Source organism: Macrotis lagotis, chromosome 1, assembly GCF_037893015.1.
Source record: "Macrotis lagotis isolate mMagLag1 chromosome 1, bilby.v1.9.chrom.fasta, whole genome shotgun sequence".
Lineage (NCBI taxonomy): Eukaryota > Metazoa > Chordata > Mammalia > Peramelemorphia > Peramelidae > Macrotis > Macrotis lagotis.
The window spans coordinates 456917622-456938214 of NC_133658.1; the positions used below are offsets into that span (position 1 = coordinate 456917622).

The following is a 20593-nucleotide window of genomic DNA, read 5'->3' on the forward strand; positions in this document are numbered from 1 at the left end:
GAAGATTTACAACAAAACTAAGAAAAAATGATGCAGTTAAAAGTCCATTTTTATTAAAGAACAGTATAATGACCACAACAATTTCACACTGCAATTTGGTTTCATATTTGCATTTCTGGCACCTGTTTTACATTTCCCAAAGTCTATCCAATGCATATGTTTTTGAAAGTACACGTCAGAGCTACATCTTGAGTAGTATATAAACAGGGTAAAATAAAATGAATAAAAATGATAATGCTTTTAGCCTTCATTACTTCCTGAATACTACCAATCCCTAGAGGACATAGACATTGATACACCAAACTCCAGCTGCTGAGCTCCAGATGGGTCCCATAGTACCTAAGAGTCCCACTGGAGCCTCAGAGAATAATAGTTCACCAATGTATCCACTAGCCTGAATTTTAACATGAGATCCTGGAGGGAATGTGGAGGAGTGGAGGGAAATGATGGGACTTCTCTTAAATTCTGGCTAAAATTATATTAATACTCAAACTTATGGAAGTTATAGGTAATGTCTCTCACATGTTCTATATACCTATCACATTTTAATTATGTGGACTATATGTAAGAATTTAATATATACACCCAACCAATAATAAAAATCTACCTTTTCACTAATGAAAGAACAATAGGTAGTGTCATATTCCACAATGGTTTCCTGGGGGGGGGGGGGGAAGAATGGAATATAGCATCTGCCAAGCACAAATATTTATTTTGTTTAGGACACTAAACTATATAATATGCAAAAAAATGCTTTATAAGGGATTAAGGTGGGATTCCTTAAAAATAAAAAATTCCTTAAATAAAAAAAATTCACAGTTCAATGTCTTAAAATTTTGCATTTTTCCAATTTCTAGTAAAATTTACATATATATGTATATACATTTATATACTTCATACAGTTTCTATTATCAAAGAGTTGACAACAGATAAAATAAGACCAAAACATAAATATCAAATCAATTCTGATAAATGTTTCAGAGCTGTCTACTACTTTAAAAAAAAAAAAAAACTACCAGCTTTTAAGATGTTACTCTTATAGTATTAGTTTCTTAGAGTGTTGCTGTGTAAAGCAAGCTACTTTCAATCTTTATAAGTCCATGTCCACTAAAATTTCTCCAATATATACTCCCTGCAGTTGCCAATCACCTAAAAGCAGATCTATACGACAGCTCACAGATACACACACACACACACACACACACACACACACACACATACACACAGACATATGTCAGAAAATCCAAACTCATTTACAAATACTAAGCATCTCTGAGACCAGGCATTCTAAGCAGTTCAATTGCTAGTTACCATGTCATCAGATTACAATGTCTTATTTTTATTATGGTATATTATCTTTGCTGTTCTCCCAAAACAGTATAATTTTATGCAACTCAGTTCTCCAGAACTACCAGCAAGAGCTAAGAGTAGGTACTTAAAGTACAAGGACTTTATTTCCAGGTTTCAGTTTATAGGTTTACCAGGTGTTTGTCCTCACGTGATCTTCAAAGTGAACCTAGTGTCTTTAGAAACAATCACATTAGAGACCAAAACTTTTAGACAGAAAACTAAATCCTGATAAACAATAAAAAAATCTAAAAATAGTTCTTTAAAAAATTACAAATTATTAGCAATGATATTAAAAAATAAAGTCATTAATAAGGGGAATTCAAAGGAAAGCAGCTGAGGTTTCACTTCACATTCAGCAAATTGGCAAAGATGACAATGTCAGGCTCATTGGTGCCTTGTTGGGGGATTATGAATCAGTACAACCATTTTGGAAAACAATTTTAAAAAAATGTAAATACAGTAAACTAAAACATCCATACTTTTTGACCCAGAGGTTCCATTATTAGGCTTATACCTCGAGGAGGCTATTAATAAAAACAAAGTTCTCATTTATGTCAATATATTTTCATAAGTACCTTTTGTAATACCATACTATCAAAGAATTGGAAACAAAGTAGATATTCATTGAGGAATAGTTAAACAAACTGTGTACATAATGCAATGGAATTACAATCGGTTTATAAGAAATGACAAATGTGATAAATACAGAGAAATATAGAAAGATACATATAAAAACTGAAGTAGAGTCAAGCAGACCCAAAAAAATAAACAGACAGCAACCTCAATAGTGTAAATAGAACCACCACAAAAAAATGAAAATTATACATGAGGGTTGCAAAATTACGAAGAATAAGAATAATTCAAGTGAAGAAACATAAGACAACTTCACCCCATTCCTTTGAAGAAGGAAAAGGTTCACTTATGTTGTACAATCACACACATTTTCAGGCTTTTATATATGTACTGGACAGTTAGGTTGACTTTTTTTCCTATTCCTTTTCTTGTCTTTAAAAAATATTTGTTGTATTGTGGTACCTCTCTGTAAAGGCAAAAGATACTAAGGGAAATTATGATGATGTGAAAAAAAAAAAAAGACATCTATAAAAATTTATTTAAAAAAAAATCCTCCAAGACAATAAAAATTAAGAGAAATGCAAATTAAAATAACCCTAAAGTTTTACCAGATCCAGCAAATTAGCAAAGATGACAAAAGATGGAAATAAGCAATGTTGCAGGACTAATGGAAAGACACCCACACTAATGCATTGCTTATGGAGCTGTAAATTAGTACAACTATTTGGAAATAAGTTGAAACTGCACTAATAAAGTGCCTTACCCTTTGACTCAAAAATACCCCAAAAATACCCCTAGTAGGTCACAGAATTAAAAAAAAAGGTTGTAATTACCTTACACTGAGACATTTATAGCAGAACTAGGTATCTACTGACAGAGGAATGGCTAAAATGTGGAACATGAGTGAATAATTATATTACTGTGTTGCAAGAAGTAACAAATGAAAACAAATAAGAAGCATGGAAAGACTTACATGAACTTATGTAGAGTTATGCGAGCAGAGAAGAGAAAACACTATACCCAATAATTAAAACAATATAAATGAATAGAAAAATCATCACAAAATAGTGAAATTAGTTTTATGTAAAAGTTAAAATTAGAAATTTGGTTCCAAGGAAGTGATAAGAAAAGATATCACTTCCTATCCTTTGTAGAGGTAGGAAGGACACCCTATATGAACACTGAATATGCTATCAGATTTTTTTCAATTTACTAATCAGTTTTGGGGTTTTTTGGTTTTTGTTGGGGGTTTTTTAGATTTTTTCAAGGCAATGGGGTTAAGTGGCTTGCCCAAGGCCACACAGCTAGGTAATTATTAAGTGTCTGAGACCAAATTTGAACTCAGGTACTCCTGACTCCAGGGCCGGTGCTCTATCCACTGCGGCACTGAGTTTTGCTGCTTTTTTTCCTATTCTTCCTCTTTCTTTTCTTAAAACAAACTCTTCATTAATAATAATTTTAAGGGATAATTTCTGGGAGCAGGCAGGAAAGGCACAGGGAGAAATTCATGCAATATAAAAAAATAAATTTTATTTTAAAAAATGATCAAAAATATTATTCAAGGCCAGCAGTCTTCTCTGACCATGGCCCAGCCAAGGTTGTTTAGCTGTTCTTTTATCTCTCTCTATATATATATATATACCTTCCTGTGTCTTTTTTAATAAATTTTTGTTTTATTTCCACCCAAACTGAACCCAAGGAACAAATCAGAGGCTACATTTTGGCAACCAATGAAGAGATCCTCTCTGTCCAGACTGGGAAATTGGATTGAATTCCATAGCATTGTCCTTAGCTACATGAGCAACAATTAAATTATGATGTTTTTTCCTGACTTTCTTATACCAAATTTACAACCTGGAACACTCTTGGTGTTTTCCTTAGTGCTCAAGCCACCTGAAGATAGCTGCATAGCTCCAAAATCAGCTGTGCCAGTCAATTTGCTTCAATGAAGCCATGTAATAAGTCCCAAATGGACTCTAAAAGGCCCAGAAGATTCTGGTCCTAAAATGATTGAGAGGGGACTAATGCAGGGGAAACTGAAGAGAATTTGAATGTAAGAGAAAGAATTTGGGCAGAGATGTAATTTGATTTGAAGTAGAGAATTATGATTGTAACAAATAATTGACCCTCCCCATTCTGAAAGTACCATTGTTTAATGTAAAATTCCTGATCTCCTTGGGCTTTACCCTCTACCTAATTCCGGGTGGAGTATAGGGGGAAGGGAGTTTACTTTTTTGCCCTCTGGATGAGAGGCAAGACATTAAAACCTGAGCTGGACTCCAGTTAAGGGCCAACTCAGTCTTCTCTGACCATGGCCCAGCCAAGTCTGCTTGGGCTGTAGCCCTTCTTATAACCTGTCTTGAAACTTTTTTAATATATTTTTGTTTTATTTCAAAAATAAAATTGTTCAAAACACTAACAGAAAACTAAATGCAACTTTATTTCATAACCTGTTTATCTTAATGGTATAGGAAAATAATACTAATCACATCCATGTAAAAATTTAAGTGTCAAAAATGGTTAAGGTACAAGGGCTTGGTGTTTCCTAACCAGATAAAAAACATTTTATTGCTGAAAGCATTTGTAAAATACATTCATACATTTTTCTGTCTCATGCCTAGTTCTACATAATAGTCATTCTTTGCAAAGCCCATCAATTACCATTGCAGAATCCCTTATGCATACAAAGTGTGAGACTGGGATGCTAACTCAAAGGTACACCCTTAGAGTTGGTTTACTGTTTAAGTTGGTTTCTTTACTAAACCCCTAATCTAGATTCGTATTCTTGGAATTTTCCTCTTTTTCCTAAAAATCCACTGAAGAAAAAAATTCTGGCTGATTAAATATTCTATTTCCTTGGATTCCTTAAATATTCTATTTCCTTTTATTTTCCTTTTTTCTTTTAGGTTTTTATTTTTTTAAGCTTAGCAACAAGCTGAAGAGCTGTACAAAAATAACAAGTTACCAAAAAACACCTTGGTTCACAATCTTCAAAATGCACCATCCCAAGTTCAAGTCCATTCAAAACTCATCATGATGGGGGACAGCTAGGTGGCACAGTGGATAGAACCCCAGCATAGGAATCAGGAGGGCCTGAGTTCAAATCCTGCCTCAGATACTTAATAATTACCTAGCTGTGCGACCTTGGGCAAGTCATTTAACCCCACTGCCTTGCAAAAACCAAAAAAAAAAAAAAAAAAATACTCATGATGCAAGCAAGTACATGCAAAAGTTAATAAACTTTGAAAACAACCTTCAACTCTTTATTTATTGCTGATGGATTGGTTGCACTGACCATGACATAGCCAAATATTCCTAATAACATGAATCAGTAATAATAATCTACTCTTCCAAGGATGAGTCTCACACCAAAAAGCCAAGAGTAAGTCACAGTTAAAATTTACTATATTGGTTATTCAATGAGGTTGTAATAACTGGGAAGATGAGATGGGGGAGGGGGCTTTAAATACAATAACAGCAGGGATCATTAAATACTACCCTCATCAAGAACAATTTTTCTTACTGATTTTTACCTGGTAGTATTAAGGGTTGTAATATTAAATGACTTAAATGAATGAAGTCCCTGGCCTCAAGTAATTTATGCAAACATTTTTCTCATGTTTATGTTAAAGGACAAAAATAACTCAATAAATATGAATAGATTTCATAACAGTATCTACACCCTGTTTCGTGGGCTGTAAGGGTAGGCTGAGTGAAGGGTAAGTCATGAGCATTACACATACAAAGAGAATAAAAGCAAAAGATTGTCTCAAAAATCACAATGGGGGGGTGGAGCCAAGATGGCAACAGGAGAGGGCTGTCTCTTAGGTGCTCTCCAACAAAACTTATAAGTGAAGCACTCTAACTACATTGTTGAAAAACAGAAGGCACAGAGGGATCCAGTGAGGCAGTTCTCCAAACCAAGGTAACCTGGAAAAGAGTAGAAAGGCTTGGCTCCATGGGTAGGAGGGGTGGCCCACCAGAGCAAAGGAACTTCAGCCTCCCGGAGGCTCCCAAGAAGCTGGGAGCCCGGCTCAAAGCAGCGAGGGCAGTTTCCTGATCTACACCCCAGGGGAGCAACAGGCACAACTTGGGGGATCAGCAGGGGACCTCTGCCAGAGCAAGCCCAGTCCTCAGGGCACACAGCAAGCAGTGTGGTCTTGGCAGCCCAGATCAAGGAACTGGAAGCAGAAGGTGGTAAGCAGGAGCCCCCAGGGCATGAGTGCTGAGCCTAGGGAGGGGAGTGGAGAGAGACTGCCGAGTTCTTGCCTCTGTCCCTAGAACAGGATGCTGGGGTTCTGACCACATTCAGATACTGATTGCAGTCTAGGGCCCCCCCACCTCAGCCCTGTGGCAGAGGGGTGCACTTGTGGTCATTCACAGACCAGGAGGGAAGACAGAACCTCACAAACGGAGATCCTTGTGGGGGGGGTGTCCCTATAATACTCAAAAGCCCAGGAAGCACCCCAAAACCAGGCACAGGCTGCAGAAATGAGTAAGCAGAGAAAAAATAGGAACAGCATTGAAAAATACTTTGCCTGTGATCCCAAGAAGGATCAAAACACTCAATCTGAAGATGAGAAGTACAAGCTCCTGCATCTAAAGACTCCAAGAAAAACAGAAATTGGGCTCAGGCTGTGAAAGAGCTCAAAAAAGACTTTGAAAATCAAGTGAGGGAGATAGAAGAAAAATTGGGAAAAGAAATGAGAGAGATGCAGGAAAAACATGAAAAAAGAAGTCAGCAGCTTAGTCAAGGAGATCCAAAAAAAATGCTGAAGAAAATAACATGTAAAAAAACCAGCATAGGTCAAATGGATAAAACAGTTCAAAAAGTTACTGAGGAGAAGAATGCTATAAAAAGCAGAACTGGCCAGATGGAAAAAGAGATAAGAAAGTTCTCTGAGGAAAACAAATCTTTCAAAGAATAGAACTCAGGGAGATTGCTGATTTTACGAGAAAACAGGACACAATACTTCAAAACCAAAAGAATGAAAAATTAGAAGAAAATGTGAAACATCGACTTCCGGCCAAGATGGCAGAGAGAAGACAGGCACAGTTCTAGAGTCTCCTGATCTCTTCCCCATCTATCACAGGAAACAAAGCACTTAGAGGAAATCCGACTCACAGAACCCAGAGAGAAAAGCCAGGAGAAAGAGCATCTACCTCAGGAATTGTCTCCCACTGCAGCTTTGGTAGAATTCGGGTGGGTGAGTCTGGGCTCGGAGGGAGGATCAACCCCCGATCAGGCAGATTAACAGCTGAATTGGAACCGAGAGTCTGAGGGCCAGAGAGCGGGACCTGCTGGATCAGCGGTGGGGCTGGACGAAAGGGGCTTGGATCCGCGGGGAAGCAGAGGTGCTGGTGTTGGTGCTGTCCCCCTGGAGCTTGGGGACGGGGCTGTGGGGAGAGGTCTAGTGCAGGAGAGTTGCGGACGCCATCCCTGGGCTCCTCCAGTCTGAGAAATTCTGAGTCCATGCCTCCACTGCACTGAGGCCTCCTTCCAAACAAACAATTGCAAATTACTTCTGCCTCAGGCCCAGGTGTGTGAGCAAAAGAACCAGCCCAGCTGAGGAATGACCTCAGGCCAGGGTAAAGCCCACCATGGACTGAAGGCAAAAGAACTCAATAGTTCCAACTCCTGCCTTCGGGCAAAGGGAGGCCTCCCAACCCAGGTAATAGACACTCCAGAGAGGGCAACCAGAACCTCCTACTGGCCAGCCAGAGAAACTGCACTCAGTAAAGCCTTTAGAGATCCCAAGCCCAGGTGAACCAGCCCCACCCCCAACTCAAGGTCTTAGCATGATGAAGAAGGGTCAGCAGAAAGGTGGATCCATAGAAAAATTCCTGGAAGGGAAAGACCCCAACTCAGAGAGACCTGGAACCTCTGAGGAGAATACAATCTGGTCTCCAGCACAGAAAGACTTCCTCAAAGAAATAAGGAAGGAGCTTAAAAATTTGGGAGAGACGATTAATACCTTGCAACAAGAAAACAAAACCTTAGAAAGTACAATTGGACAAACACAAAAGGAGAATAAATCTCTCAGATCATCAATTGGACAATTACAAAATGAGAATAATTCTCTCAGATCCTCAAATAAGCAAATGCAAAAAAGAAATTAATTCTCTCAAAACTTCAATTGGTCAAATGGAAAGCTCTTTCAAAAGTAGAACTGACCAATTGGAAAAGGAGTTGCAAAAGGTTAATGAAGAAAACTCCTCCCCCAAATAAAGAATGGAGTCTACAGAAACTAATGACTCCACCAGACAGCAAGAGTCAGTTAAACAAAATAAAAAAATAGAAAAAAATAGAAGCAAATGTAAAATACCTCATCAACAAAACCACTGACCTTGAGAATAGATGAGGAGGGGCAACCCGAAAATTATAGGACTTCCTGAAAACACTGAAGAGAAAAAAAAGCCTGGACTTAATATTACATGATCTAGTGATGGAAAACTTCCCTGATATCATGGAACTGGAGGGCAAAGTAGTTACTGAAAGAGTACATCGATCCCCACCAGAAAAAGATCCCAAAATGAAAACACCAAGGAATGTTGTGGCCAAACTGCAGAATTATCAGGTAAAAGAGAAAATCCTGCAAGCAGCCAAAAAGAAACAATTTAAATATCAAGGAGCCACAGTAAGGATCACGCAGGACCTGGCTGCATCAACATTAAGGGATCGAAGGGCCTGGAATGAGATATTTCGAAGAGCACGGGAGCTTGGAATGCAGCCAAGGATCTACTTTCCTGCAAAGCTGAGCCTTCTCTTCCAGGGAAAAAAGATGGACATTTAACGAAATGGAAGAATTCCAAAAATTTCTGATGAAAAGACCAGAACTAAACAGAAAATTTGGACATCAAACAGGAGGTTCAAGAGACACATGAAAAGGTTAAAAAAAAAAAGGGGGGGGAGGGTGGTAAAAGAAAAAAAAATGCAATCCAGTAAGTTAGTTGAAACTGGCTATATCCCAGCATGGGGGTGAAAAAAAAGATTCTCATAAACTTTGAGAAATGTAACTCTAACAGAGAGAATACAACTTGCCAGGAATGATGGACATTCATGACCTATCCATGAGACTGATATCTAATGGGATGTAACTGGCTTTAACCCCATTTGGGAGAAAGACTCTAATAACTCTCAGGAATTTTGACTCTATTCAATAGAATATACAGAACTAGAAGGCTCAGACACTCAGAATTTTCTATGACTTAGATAGAATGACCTAAAAAAAAAAACTACCGCCCTAAAAAGGGGGACAGGAAAGAGACGGGAGGAGGGAGGGGATTGAATGGGGTAAATCTCATTACACTAAGTGGTACAAAAAACCTATGGTAATAGTGGGGAAGAAGGGAGCAGAGGAGAAACACCTGAATCTTCTTCTCATCAGACTTGGCTTAAAGTCAACCTACACATACTCAGTTAATTTATAAAACATCTAACCTTTCAAGTATTTAAAGGGGAAAAGGGGAGGGGGGACGGAGAAAGGGAAGGGGAGTGGGGAAAAAAAGGGGAACTAACAAAAGGAAGGGAAGGGAAAAGAAAGGGGAGGGGGTGATATAGGAGGGCAAACACTGAAGGGGGTGGTATTAAGAAACAAAATGCTGGGGAATATGGATAAAGGGAAGGAAAGGGGGAAAAATACAAGCATGGAGGACAATAAAGAATTAGTAATCAAAACTTTGTGAATGGGATGAACTCTCCCTTAAAGCGTAAGCAAATGGCAGAGTGGATAAACCCAAGAATCCTACAATATGCTGCTTACAAGAAACTCATTTGAAGCAGAGAGATACATATAGAGTAAAAGTAAAAGGTTAGAGCAAAATATATTCTGCTTCATCTGAAGCAAAAAAAGCAGGGGTAGCAATCCTTATCTCAGACAAAGCAGGAGCAAAAATAGATAGCGTTAAAAGAGATAAGGAAGGAAACTATATCCTCCTAAAAGGTACCATAGACGACAAAGTCATTCCAATATTGAATATATATGCACCCAGTGGGACAGCATCCAAATTCTTAGAGGAGAAGCTGAAAGAATTACAGGAAGACATAGATAGCAAAACTCTACTAGTGGGAGACCTCAACCTCCCGCTATCAGATCTAGATAAATCGAATCATAAAACAAACAAGAAAGAAATTAGGGAGGTAAATAGATTGTTAGAAAAATTAGATATGGTAGATTTATGGAGGAAACTGAATGGGGATAGAAAGGAATATACCTTTTTTTCTGCAGTACATGGAACTTATACAAAAATTGACCATGTACTAGGATATAAAAACCTAATGCCCAACTGCAGAAAGGCAGAAATAGTGAATACATCTTTCTCAGATCACAATGCAATAAAAGTCATATGCAATACGGGGCCAAGGAGGTATAGACCCAGAACAAATTGGAAACTGAATAACCTCATTTTAAAAAATGAGTGGACCAAAAAACAAATTATAGAAAGAATTAACCATTTTATCATAGATAATGATAATATTGAAACAACATACCAAAACCTATGGGATTCATTCAAAGCAACTCTCAGGGGATATATTATGATTCTAAATGCTTATATGAATAAATTGGAGAAAGAGGAAATCAATGAACTAAACATGCAACTAAAAAAATTAGAGAAAGAACAAATCAAAAATCCCCAATGAAGTACTTAATTAGAAATTTTAAAAATTAAAGGAGAAATTAATAAAATTGAAAGCAAAAAAACTATTGAATTAATAAATAAAACCAAAATTTGGTATTATGAAAAAACCAATAAAATTGATAAACCTCTAGACAATTTGATTAAAAAAAAGAAAGAAGAAAACCAAATAGCTAGTATCATAAATGAAAAAGATGAACTCACCACCAATGAGGAAGAAATTAAAGTAATAATTCGAAATTATTTTGGCCAACTCTATGCCAATAAATATGATAATCTAAGTGAAATGGATGAATATTTACAAAAATATAAGTTTCCAGGTTAAATGAAGAAGAGATTAAATACCTAAACAACCCTACCTCAGAAAAAGAAATTCAACAAGCCATTACTGAACTCCCTAAAAAAAAATCTCCAGGGCCTGATGGATTCACAAGTGAATTCTACCAAACATTTAAGGAACAATTGGTTCCAATCCTATATAAACTCTTTGGAAAAATAGGGAAAGATGGAACTCTGCCTAACTCTTTCTATGAGACCAATATGGTACTGTTACCTAAACCAGGAAGAGTTAAAACAGAGAAAGAAAATTATAGACCTATCTCCCTGATGAATATAGATGCAAAAATCCTAAATAAAATCTTAGCAAAACGATTACAAGTCATCACTAGGATAATACATTATGGTCAAGTAGGATTTATTCCAGGAATGCAGGGTTGGTTCAATATTAGGAAAACTGTTAGTATACTCAATTATATCAACAACAAACCTATCAGAAATCATATGATCATATCAATAGATGCTGAAAAAGCTTTTGACAAAATACAGCATCCATTCCTATGAAAAACACTAGAGAGTGTAGGAATAAATGGACTGTTCCTTAAAATAATTAGCAGTATCTATCTGGAACCATCAACTAGCATTATACTCAATGGGGAGAGGCTAGAGGCATTCCCAATAAGATCAGGGGTTAAACAAGGGTGCCCGTTATCGCCACTACTATTCAATATTGTATTAGAAATGTTAGCATCAGCAATTAGAGAAGAAAAAGAAATTAAAGGAATTAGAATATGGAAGGAAGAGACAAAACTCTCACTCTTTGCAGATGACATGATGATCTACCTAGAGAATCCCAAGAAATCATCTAAAAAACTACTGGAAACAATTAACAATTTTAGCAAAGTTGCAGGTTATAAAATAAACCCTCATAAATCCTCAACTTTTCTATATATGTCTAGCAAAAAACAGCAGGAAGAGCTAGAAAGAGAAATCCCATTCAAAGTAACTTCAGACAATATAAAACATTTGGGAGTCTATTTGCCAAGACAGACTCAGAATCTTTTTGAAAACAATTATAAAACACTTCTCACACAAATTAAATTAGATTTAAATAACTGGTTAAATATCAACTGCTCATGGATAGGGAGAGCTAATATAATAAAAATGACAATTCTACCAAAACTAAACTATCTGTTTAGTGCCCTACCAATAAAAATTCCAAAAAATTACTTTAACGAGTTAGCAAAAATTGTAAGTAAAGTCATATAAAGAAATAAAAAGTCAAGAATTGCCAGGAGCTTAATGAAAAAAAGTACAAAAGAAGGTGGCTTAGCCCTACCCAATCTAAAATTATATTATAAAGCATCAGTCATGAAAACTGTTTGGTATTGGCTAAGAAATAGAGTGGTGGACCAGTGGAATAGACTAGGTGTAAAAGCAGAAGATGATTATAGTAAGCTCCTGTTTGATAAACACAAAGAGTCTGGCCATTGGGATAAAAACTCCCTCTTGGATAAAAATTGCTGGGAAAATTGGAAGTTAGTATGGAAGAAACTTAGATTAGACCAACACCTCACACCCTTTACCAAGATAAGATCCAAATGGTTACAGGACATAGACATAAAAAACAATACTATAAGCAAATTAGAAGATCAAGGACTAGTCTACCTGTCAGATCTATGGAAAGGGGAACAGTTTATGTCTAAAGAAGAGTTGGAGAATATCACCAAAAAACAATTAGATGATTTCGATTACATGAAATTAAAAAGCTCTTGCACAGATAAAACCACTGTAACCAAGATCAAAAGAAATGTGGTAAATTGGGAAACAATCTTTACAACTAATGATTCTGACAAAGGACTCATTTCTAAAATATATAAAGAACTGAGTCATATTTTTAAAACAAAAAGCCATTCCCCAATTGACAAATGGTCAAAGGATATGCAAAGGCAATTTACAGATGAGGAGATCAAAGTAATCCATAGGCATATGAAAAAAATGCTCTAAATCATTAATTATTAGAGAAATGCAAATTAAAGCTTCTCTGAGGTATCCACCTCACACCTCTCAGATTGGCCAGTATGACCAGGAAGGATAATGATCATTGTTGGAAGGGATGTGGGAAATCTGGGACACTATTACACTGTTGGTGGAGCTGTTAACTCATCCAACCCTCCTGGAGAGCTATTTGGAACTATGCCCAAAGGGCAACAAAAATGTGCATACCCTTTGACCCAGCAATACCACTACTGGGTCTATACCCTGAAGAGATGAGGAAAAAGGGTAAAAACATTACTTGTACAAAAATATTTATAGCAGCCCTGTTTGTGGTGGCAAAGAATTGGAAATCCAGTAAATGTCCTTCAATTGGGGAATGGCTTAGCAAACTGTGGTATATGTATGTCATGGAACACTATTGTTCTATTATAAACCAGGAGGGATGGGATTTCAGGGAAACCTGGAGGGATTTGCATGAACTGATGCTGAGTGAGATGAGCAGAACCAGAAAAACACTGTACACCCTAACAGCAACATGGGAGTGATGTTCAACCTTGAAGGACTTGCTCATTCCATCAGTGCAACAATTGGGAACAATTTTGGGCTGTCTGCAAAGGAGAGTACCATCTGTATCCAGATAAGGAGCTGTGGAGTATGAACAAAGTGCAAGGACTATTCCCTTTAATTTAGAAAAAAAAAAACAGATAGCTTATTGTCTGATCTTGTTACCTCTTAGACTTCTCTTTAAGTATATGATTTCTCTCTCATCACACCCAATTTGGAACAAGGTACAACATGGAAACAAAGTAAAGACTGACAGAGTGCTTTCTGTGGGGGGGGGAGGGGGGAGGGAAGCAAGACTGGGGGAAAAATATAAAACTCAAATAATATCTTTAATAAAAATAAATTAAAAAAAGAAAATGTTAAACATCTCATTGAAAAAACAATAGATATGGAAAACAGATTTAGTAAAGATAATTTTAAAATTATTAGAATACCTGAAAGTCATGACCAGGAAAAGAGCCTTGACATCATTTTCAAAGATTATTACAGGAAAATTGCCCTGATATCCTAGAAGCAAGGGGAAAAATAGAAATGGAGAGAATCCACCGATCTCCCCCAAAAAGAGATCCAAGAAAAACAACCCCCAGAAATATTATAGCCACGTTCCAGAACTCCCAAGTCAAAGAGAAAATATTACAAGCAGCCAGAAGGACACAATTCAAATATTATGGAGCTTCAGTCAGGATCACACAGGCTTTAGCAGCAACTACAATGGAAGCCCGTAGGGCTTGGAATATAATATACCGGAAGGCAAAAGAGCTTAGAATGCAACCGAGAATCAACTACCCAGCAAAACTGAACGTCCCCTTCCAGGGAAAAAGATGTACTTTCAATGAACCAGGGGAATTTCAAATGTTCCTGTTGGAATGGCCAGAGCTGAACAGAAGGTCTGATCTTCAAATACAGGACTCGGGTGAAGCATAGAGAGTGGAGGAGAAGGGGAAAATAGGAGGGACTTAATGATGATGAACTACATTTATTCCTGTATAGAAAAGTGATACTGAAAACACTCATATGAACCTTCTCATTTTTTTAGAGGAGAATTTTCAATGGAAAATCATTTTCCAATTTTATTTTCTTATATTAATGAACTTTAAAGTAATGACCTCGTATTTCAAGTGTAAATCAGGTAAACATTGTGTAGCATATGGCAAAAAAAAATTAAATAGGAAATTCTCTGGCCATCAATGTCAGTGGTTTTATATTTCAGGTCATAAATATAACCAAATGTGCAATACAACACAAACATGATGATAAAAAGCACTCCTCACAATTAACAAATTTTAGATCATATGATTAAAGAAAATATTAAACTGCATTTAGTGCAACATTCTATCATATCATACATCATATACCATGCTTTGGAAACTTACTGCACTACAGTATATACAGGCAGGATACAGCAATGTTTAAATGAAAAGTGAAAGGGAAAATGTGGAACAGAAAATTTTTACATCTCTGCATACATCTATTTGTATTGTCCATTGAATTAGATTTATTATATAATCTGCTGTGCCATATTGACTATCTTGCATAATACCTCGAAGTACTTTTATTTTTCCCCCAGCAATGGTCTACTTTAGACATAGGGTGGAAAGATAGTGATAAAAACGGCAGAACCTTGAAGCTTCATCAGTTGCTTCCCAAATATCATTTGTATATAGAGCTTAGGTTTCTATAGTGTCCAAAACTTTAACAGCCGCACTCTTGAGCACTTTGGGCTTGTGCATGACAGGGTGATCTGAGCTGTCTTAAGGCAGCATCTCCATATTGAATACCTGAGCCCATTCTTTCTGGATCCAGTTCTCCTGATTCAATTTTATTGAGTATTTTTCTTACACACCGAACAAAGGCTTCTTCTACATTCTCCCCTGTTTGTGCACTAGTTTCCAAAAACATAAGCTCATTTTCCTGGGCAAACCTGGAAGCTTCTAAGAAAGTAACTTCACGATCTGCATCTAGATCTTTTTTGTTCCCACAGAGTATTATGACAATATTTTGACTTGCTAGCATTCTTGCATCTGTCAACCAATTAGTAAGTGCATTATAGGTTTCTCGGCTGGTAACGTCATAAACTAATAGAGCTCCTGCTGCACCTCTATAGTAACTTCTTGTCACAGACCTGAATCATTCTTGTCCTGCTGTATCCCATATCTGTAATTTTACATATTTACCACCTACATTTATTATCTTTGAACTAAACTCCACACCTATGGTGTGATTTGAATCATCTTTAAATTTTTTTTCTATAAACTGATGAAGTAAGCACGATTTGCCAGTTCCTGCATTTCCAATTACCAGGAACTTAAATAAAAAATCGTAGGTCTCGGACATGGCCATCTGTGACATCTTGGGAAGCAGGCGCCGCCTCTTCCCCCAGTCTCTGGCAGCAGCAGGGGCCCAGGGGGGAAAGGAGAGGGAAGAGCAGCTGGGCCGGATCTGACTGTAGCCAGGGAGCCCGAGGAGCAGGGGGTGGAGCAGGGTGGGCGGGGAAGGAGTGAACCTTCTCATTCAATAGAGCAGGTAAGAAGGAGCTTTTATAGATGAAGCACAGGAGAAAACTGAATTTGAAAATATATTGTAGTGTAAAAATGGAGTCAATAGATAAAAGGGAAATGTAATGGGAGAAAGAAAAAGGAGAGGGGGAATAGGCTAAGATATTTCATATAATAAGATTTTTCTTTATTACAATGAGCTATTGCAATGATATGGAAGGGGGTAAGGCGAGGGGGAATGAGGGAATCTTTGCTCTCATCAGAGGTGGCTAGGAGAGGAAACAGCATATATACTCAATGGGGTATAGACATCTAGGGTAAGAAGGAGAGAAGGGAGATGGGGGAAGGGAGGGATGTGAGTGATGGAAGAGAGGATGGACCATGGGGGGAGAGTGATCAGATATAATGCATTTTCTTTTTCACTTCTTGCAAGAGGCTGGGAGTGGATGGCCTGTCCAGGACTATAGGGCCAGGTGGATGCTGGGTAAGGGGTGGTATGTGGGCTCGGGGCTTCTTGGCCCCATGGCCAGGGATCTGTCTGCTGTGCCACTCAGCTACCCTACAGCAGAGACAGAGTGAAAGGAAAGAGAAAATATAGTTCATGGTAGCAGAGAAGTACGAATGGAGGGAGTTGCAATCAGCAATGGCAACAGTGGAAAAATATGGAAGTAACTTTTGTGATGGACTTATCATAAAGAATATGATCCACCCAAGACAGAGCTAGTGGTGTTGGAACACAGACTGAAGCACATTTTTTATTATCATTATTATTATTTGGGGGGGGGGGGTTGCAGGGCAAATGGGGCTGGGTGGCCTGCCTGGGGCCGCACAGCTAGGTGATTGTTGGGTGTCTGAGGCCAGATTTGGACCTGGATGCTCCTGGCTCAAGGGCTAGTGATCTGTCTTCTACCCAGCCACCCCTACTATTATTATTACTATTTTATTTTATTTTGGGTCTTTTTATTTTTTTTGCTTTTAGTAGGGCAATGGGGTTGGGGTGGCTTGCACAGGGTCACACAGCTGGGTGATTGTTGAGTGTCTGGGGCAGATTTGGGCTCGGGTGCTCCTGGCTCTAGGGCCAGTGCTCCGTCCACTGCGCCACCTGGCCATACCTACAATTATTATTATTATTTTTTTCTCTCCCCTTTACTTTATCGCTCATGCGGGTCTATATTTATTTGGGGGAGGGGTATTATGTTTACTCTTAAACAAGAATATTTTAGTAATGCATAAAAAAAATTATTTGTACAAAATAAGAATAAATAAATAAATTTTAGAAATCACAATAAGAATTGTAGTAATAGCTACATTTCTTTAGCACTTACTAAGCAGAGTTTGTTCTTTGGTCTTTGTCACAATCCTAGGAAGTAGATGCTATTATTGCAGATACAAATAGAGCTTAAATGATATATCCAGGGTCACACAACCAGTGAGTGTCTAAACTGAATCTGAATTCAGATCTTTATGACTTCAAGTCCAGTACTATGTTCCCTGAGCCACCTAATGATCAAATAAGAGATGAAAGATTTAAAAAACTGCTCAAGGCAGAGTTTTTGAGCTTAGAAGGACAAGGGAATTTGAATATCAATAAAACCTGAAGATTATGAGCTAGTAAAGGAATAATTGTATGAAGGGAAATTTGAGCAAATAGGAAAAGCAGAGATTATAGGATGGATAATAAGAGACAATGGAAGTAGAGAACTCAGATGGGTCTAGCTTAGGGTGTTGAAAGAGATATCTTAACTCTGGAGAGAGAAAATGGGAGGCCAGTCTACTTGAGGCCAAAGTCTAACCAATCAGCTACTTGCATTTAGTAATTCACTGTTAGTATTCACTGTGATATATGAAATGACAAATACAATGAATGCAAAGAAGCATGGAAAAACGTATGAAAAAATGCAAAGTAAATAAGTAGGGCTAGAAAAACAATGTACACAAAAACTACAACTATAGAGAACTGGAAAGAACAAAAGATACTCTATATTTACTTAACTATAGATAGACAGATAGATAGATAGATAGATAGATAGATAGATAGATAGATATGTAATTCTCTATAACAGAATATACCCTCCTTAAGGACAGCAATGGATTGGGTTTTTGGGTTTTTTTTGGTCCAATACAATAAACATTTAAAAAATGCTTGGTGGATAAATGAGTCAAGAAGGAATACAATGTTTTCAGCCTACAAAAATGCCAACAAGTCAGTGATGGATGAGATTAGGGAAGAAACAACAGTCTCCAAAAACAATCAAAAAGTTGGGAATTAATTAAATCAGAATCAGGCCTTCCCTTTTCCTTATGACCTAAATTACTTCCCTAACTTGACTATTTATTGCTGCGTCTGGTTTCCCACTAGGCTTGGTTCCCTGGATGGAGTTCTAAGAAAACTGAACCTTTTGATTCCAATTCTGACTCTTTCCCCAGGATATTTCCCAATTTCAACCCTACCAACATATGTAGTGAAGAACAACAGCATATGAAATATTCAGTAGACATGTATTGAAAATATAACACCAACACTTACCTGATTAAAATTTCTGAAACAAAATTCTTTATATATAGCATCTCTCTCATTTAATTCTGACCATCCTGAAGCTTTGAGGTCATGTAGAACTTGGTTCCTTTCTTCTGTTGTTAACCAATAAGATGCTGAAGACTATTAAGAGAGAATAAATATAATCAAATGAGAATTTAGACATATCTTTATTTTACTAGTCAACTTTATATCATTTTGTATTGATATTACACAAAGTTATTTTTAAAGAATCTTTAAAACTAATAATATTCAATACAAGTCATTCCCCAGTTGATAAATGGTCAAAGGAAATGAGCAGGCAATCTTTCAGTAAAGAAATATAAACTATATATAGTCATATGAAAAAATGCCTATTGATAGAAAAATGAAAATTAAAATAACTCTGAGATATCATCTTAAACCTATCTGATTGGCAAAAATGATAGAAGGGAAATAACAACAAATGTTAGAGAGGATGTGGGAAAATTGGGAAACTAATTCACTGTTAGTAATCACTTTGATATATGAAATGACAAACACAATGCAAAGAAGCATGGAAAATATATGAAAAGAATAAAAGTGAATAAGCTGGGCTAGAGAAGCAATGTACACAATAACTACAACTATAGAACTGGAAAGAACAACAACAAAACTAAACATCATAGAATTATAAAGAACAAGCTTGTTCCTGTAGAAGAGTTCCAGTAAGGCACCCCTGATCTTGTGCAGAATGGGAGTTCTCAGATGTAGAACATATAAATCCCAATATAAAGTGAAATGTCTGCAAAGTGTTGCCTGATTTTGCTGAATTTTGCTTTTTCCTTCTGCTTTTTGAAAAAAAATTCTTTTTTTTTTAAGTGTTCAATCTCTGGGAAGAAAGAGAGAAGAAGGGGAAATATAAGTAATATAAAAACAAAAGTTATCAATAAAATAAATCTACATTTTTTAATGTTAAAAGTATTGAAAAATGTTATAAAAAGTATATGTAAGACATGGTTTAAACCTAAATCAGAGTCTTTCAGATTCTGTTTCCTTTATAAAAGTGCTATCCAGGGGTGGCTAGGTGGCGTAGTAGATAAAGCACCGGCCTTCAAATCCGGTCTCAGACACTTAATAATTAGCTAGCTGTGTGGCCTTGGACAAGCCACTTAACCCCATTTACCTTGCAAAAACTTTAAAAAAAAGTGCTATACATAACATAATATGATACTTGATTTTGATTCTCATCAAAATACAATCTAAATTGTTTTTCCCGGGGGGGTGGGGGATGAACATATTCCCTAGTCCCTTTCCCACTGCCAACAGCATCATACACTTTGCAGATACCACTCCGTGTTAAGGAAACCACCTGTGGCAGGAATCAGAGATCCCTCTCTCAAATGCCAAAGAGATCTGGAAATCCAGAGAGATCTTAAAACCAACATATTAAAACAAAAATTAAGATCTTTCCTCAGAAGTACTCCCCTCTTTCCAGGTTCCTTTTACTATCCAGAGCACTGCGAGTCTCTCAGTAACCCAGCCTAGCAGTGTCAAGCATGTCCTAGTAAGATTAAAATGTAATTGGAAAATAGTTAATAAGAAAAAATATAATAGGACATGGATAATGTTAATATGTAATTTTCTGAGTTAAAATATCCAGCCCTCAGAGATCTTCATATACAGGTTAGTGGACCCCTGCTTCTATTTGAGTTTTGAGACTGCTGTGTCATCCTCAACTCCTCTCTTACAAAACTCAATTCACATATTAATTCTAATGAAAAGTGTTCTCTTTCCTACCTCCACACACCCCTCATTCCTTTCCATTTACTGCCACTACCATGGCACAGGCCCTTATCAACTCACTCCTGGACTACTGCCCAGAAGCTCTCTGGTGGCTCTGCCCCCTCAAGCCTCTCCCAACTCCTGTCCACCCTCCACTCAGCAGTCAAAGTGACCATGTCATTCTCCTACTCAATAAATTTTCCTATTATCTCAAGGAACAAATAAAAGCCTTTACTTAGCTCTGATCATCCTGGACAATCTAGCCCTCCCTCTCTTCTCATTTATCTTCCACTCTCCTCCCCTTCACATAATGTACAGTCCTATTCCACCAGTGTTCTTTAGGCACCACACTCCAGCTCCCATCAATGCCACTTCAGGACAACTCTCATGCCTGACTTCTACCTTCTGGATTCTCTGACTT

General features: G+C 37.2%; 1 protein-coding gene and 1 pseudogene across 2 annotated transcripts in view; both read right to left on the minus strand.

Moving 5' to 3' along the window:
* The window catches only part of PCBD2 (pterin-4 alpha-carbinolamine dehydratase 2), a 75082-nt gene that overhangs the window by 51432 nt on the left and 3057 nt on the right, over positions 1-20593 (minus strand). Inside the window, exon 1 of one of the 2 annotated variants that reach the window (XM_074213527.1) lies at positions 18421-18503. Coding sequence is in view for 1 of the 2 variants with exons in the window: in XM_074213526.1 (XP_074069627.1) it covers positions 18421-18552 (132 nt within the window). In the remaining variant the exon portion in view is untranslated. Of the gene's footprint in view, positions 1-18420; positions 18553-20593 lie in introns of those variants that run through there. The other variant, XM_074213526.1, reaches the window with a different exon arrangement.
* Positions 12045-18413, minus strand: LOC141506611 (ras-related protein Rab-4A pseudogene; annotated as a pseudogene).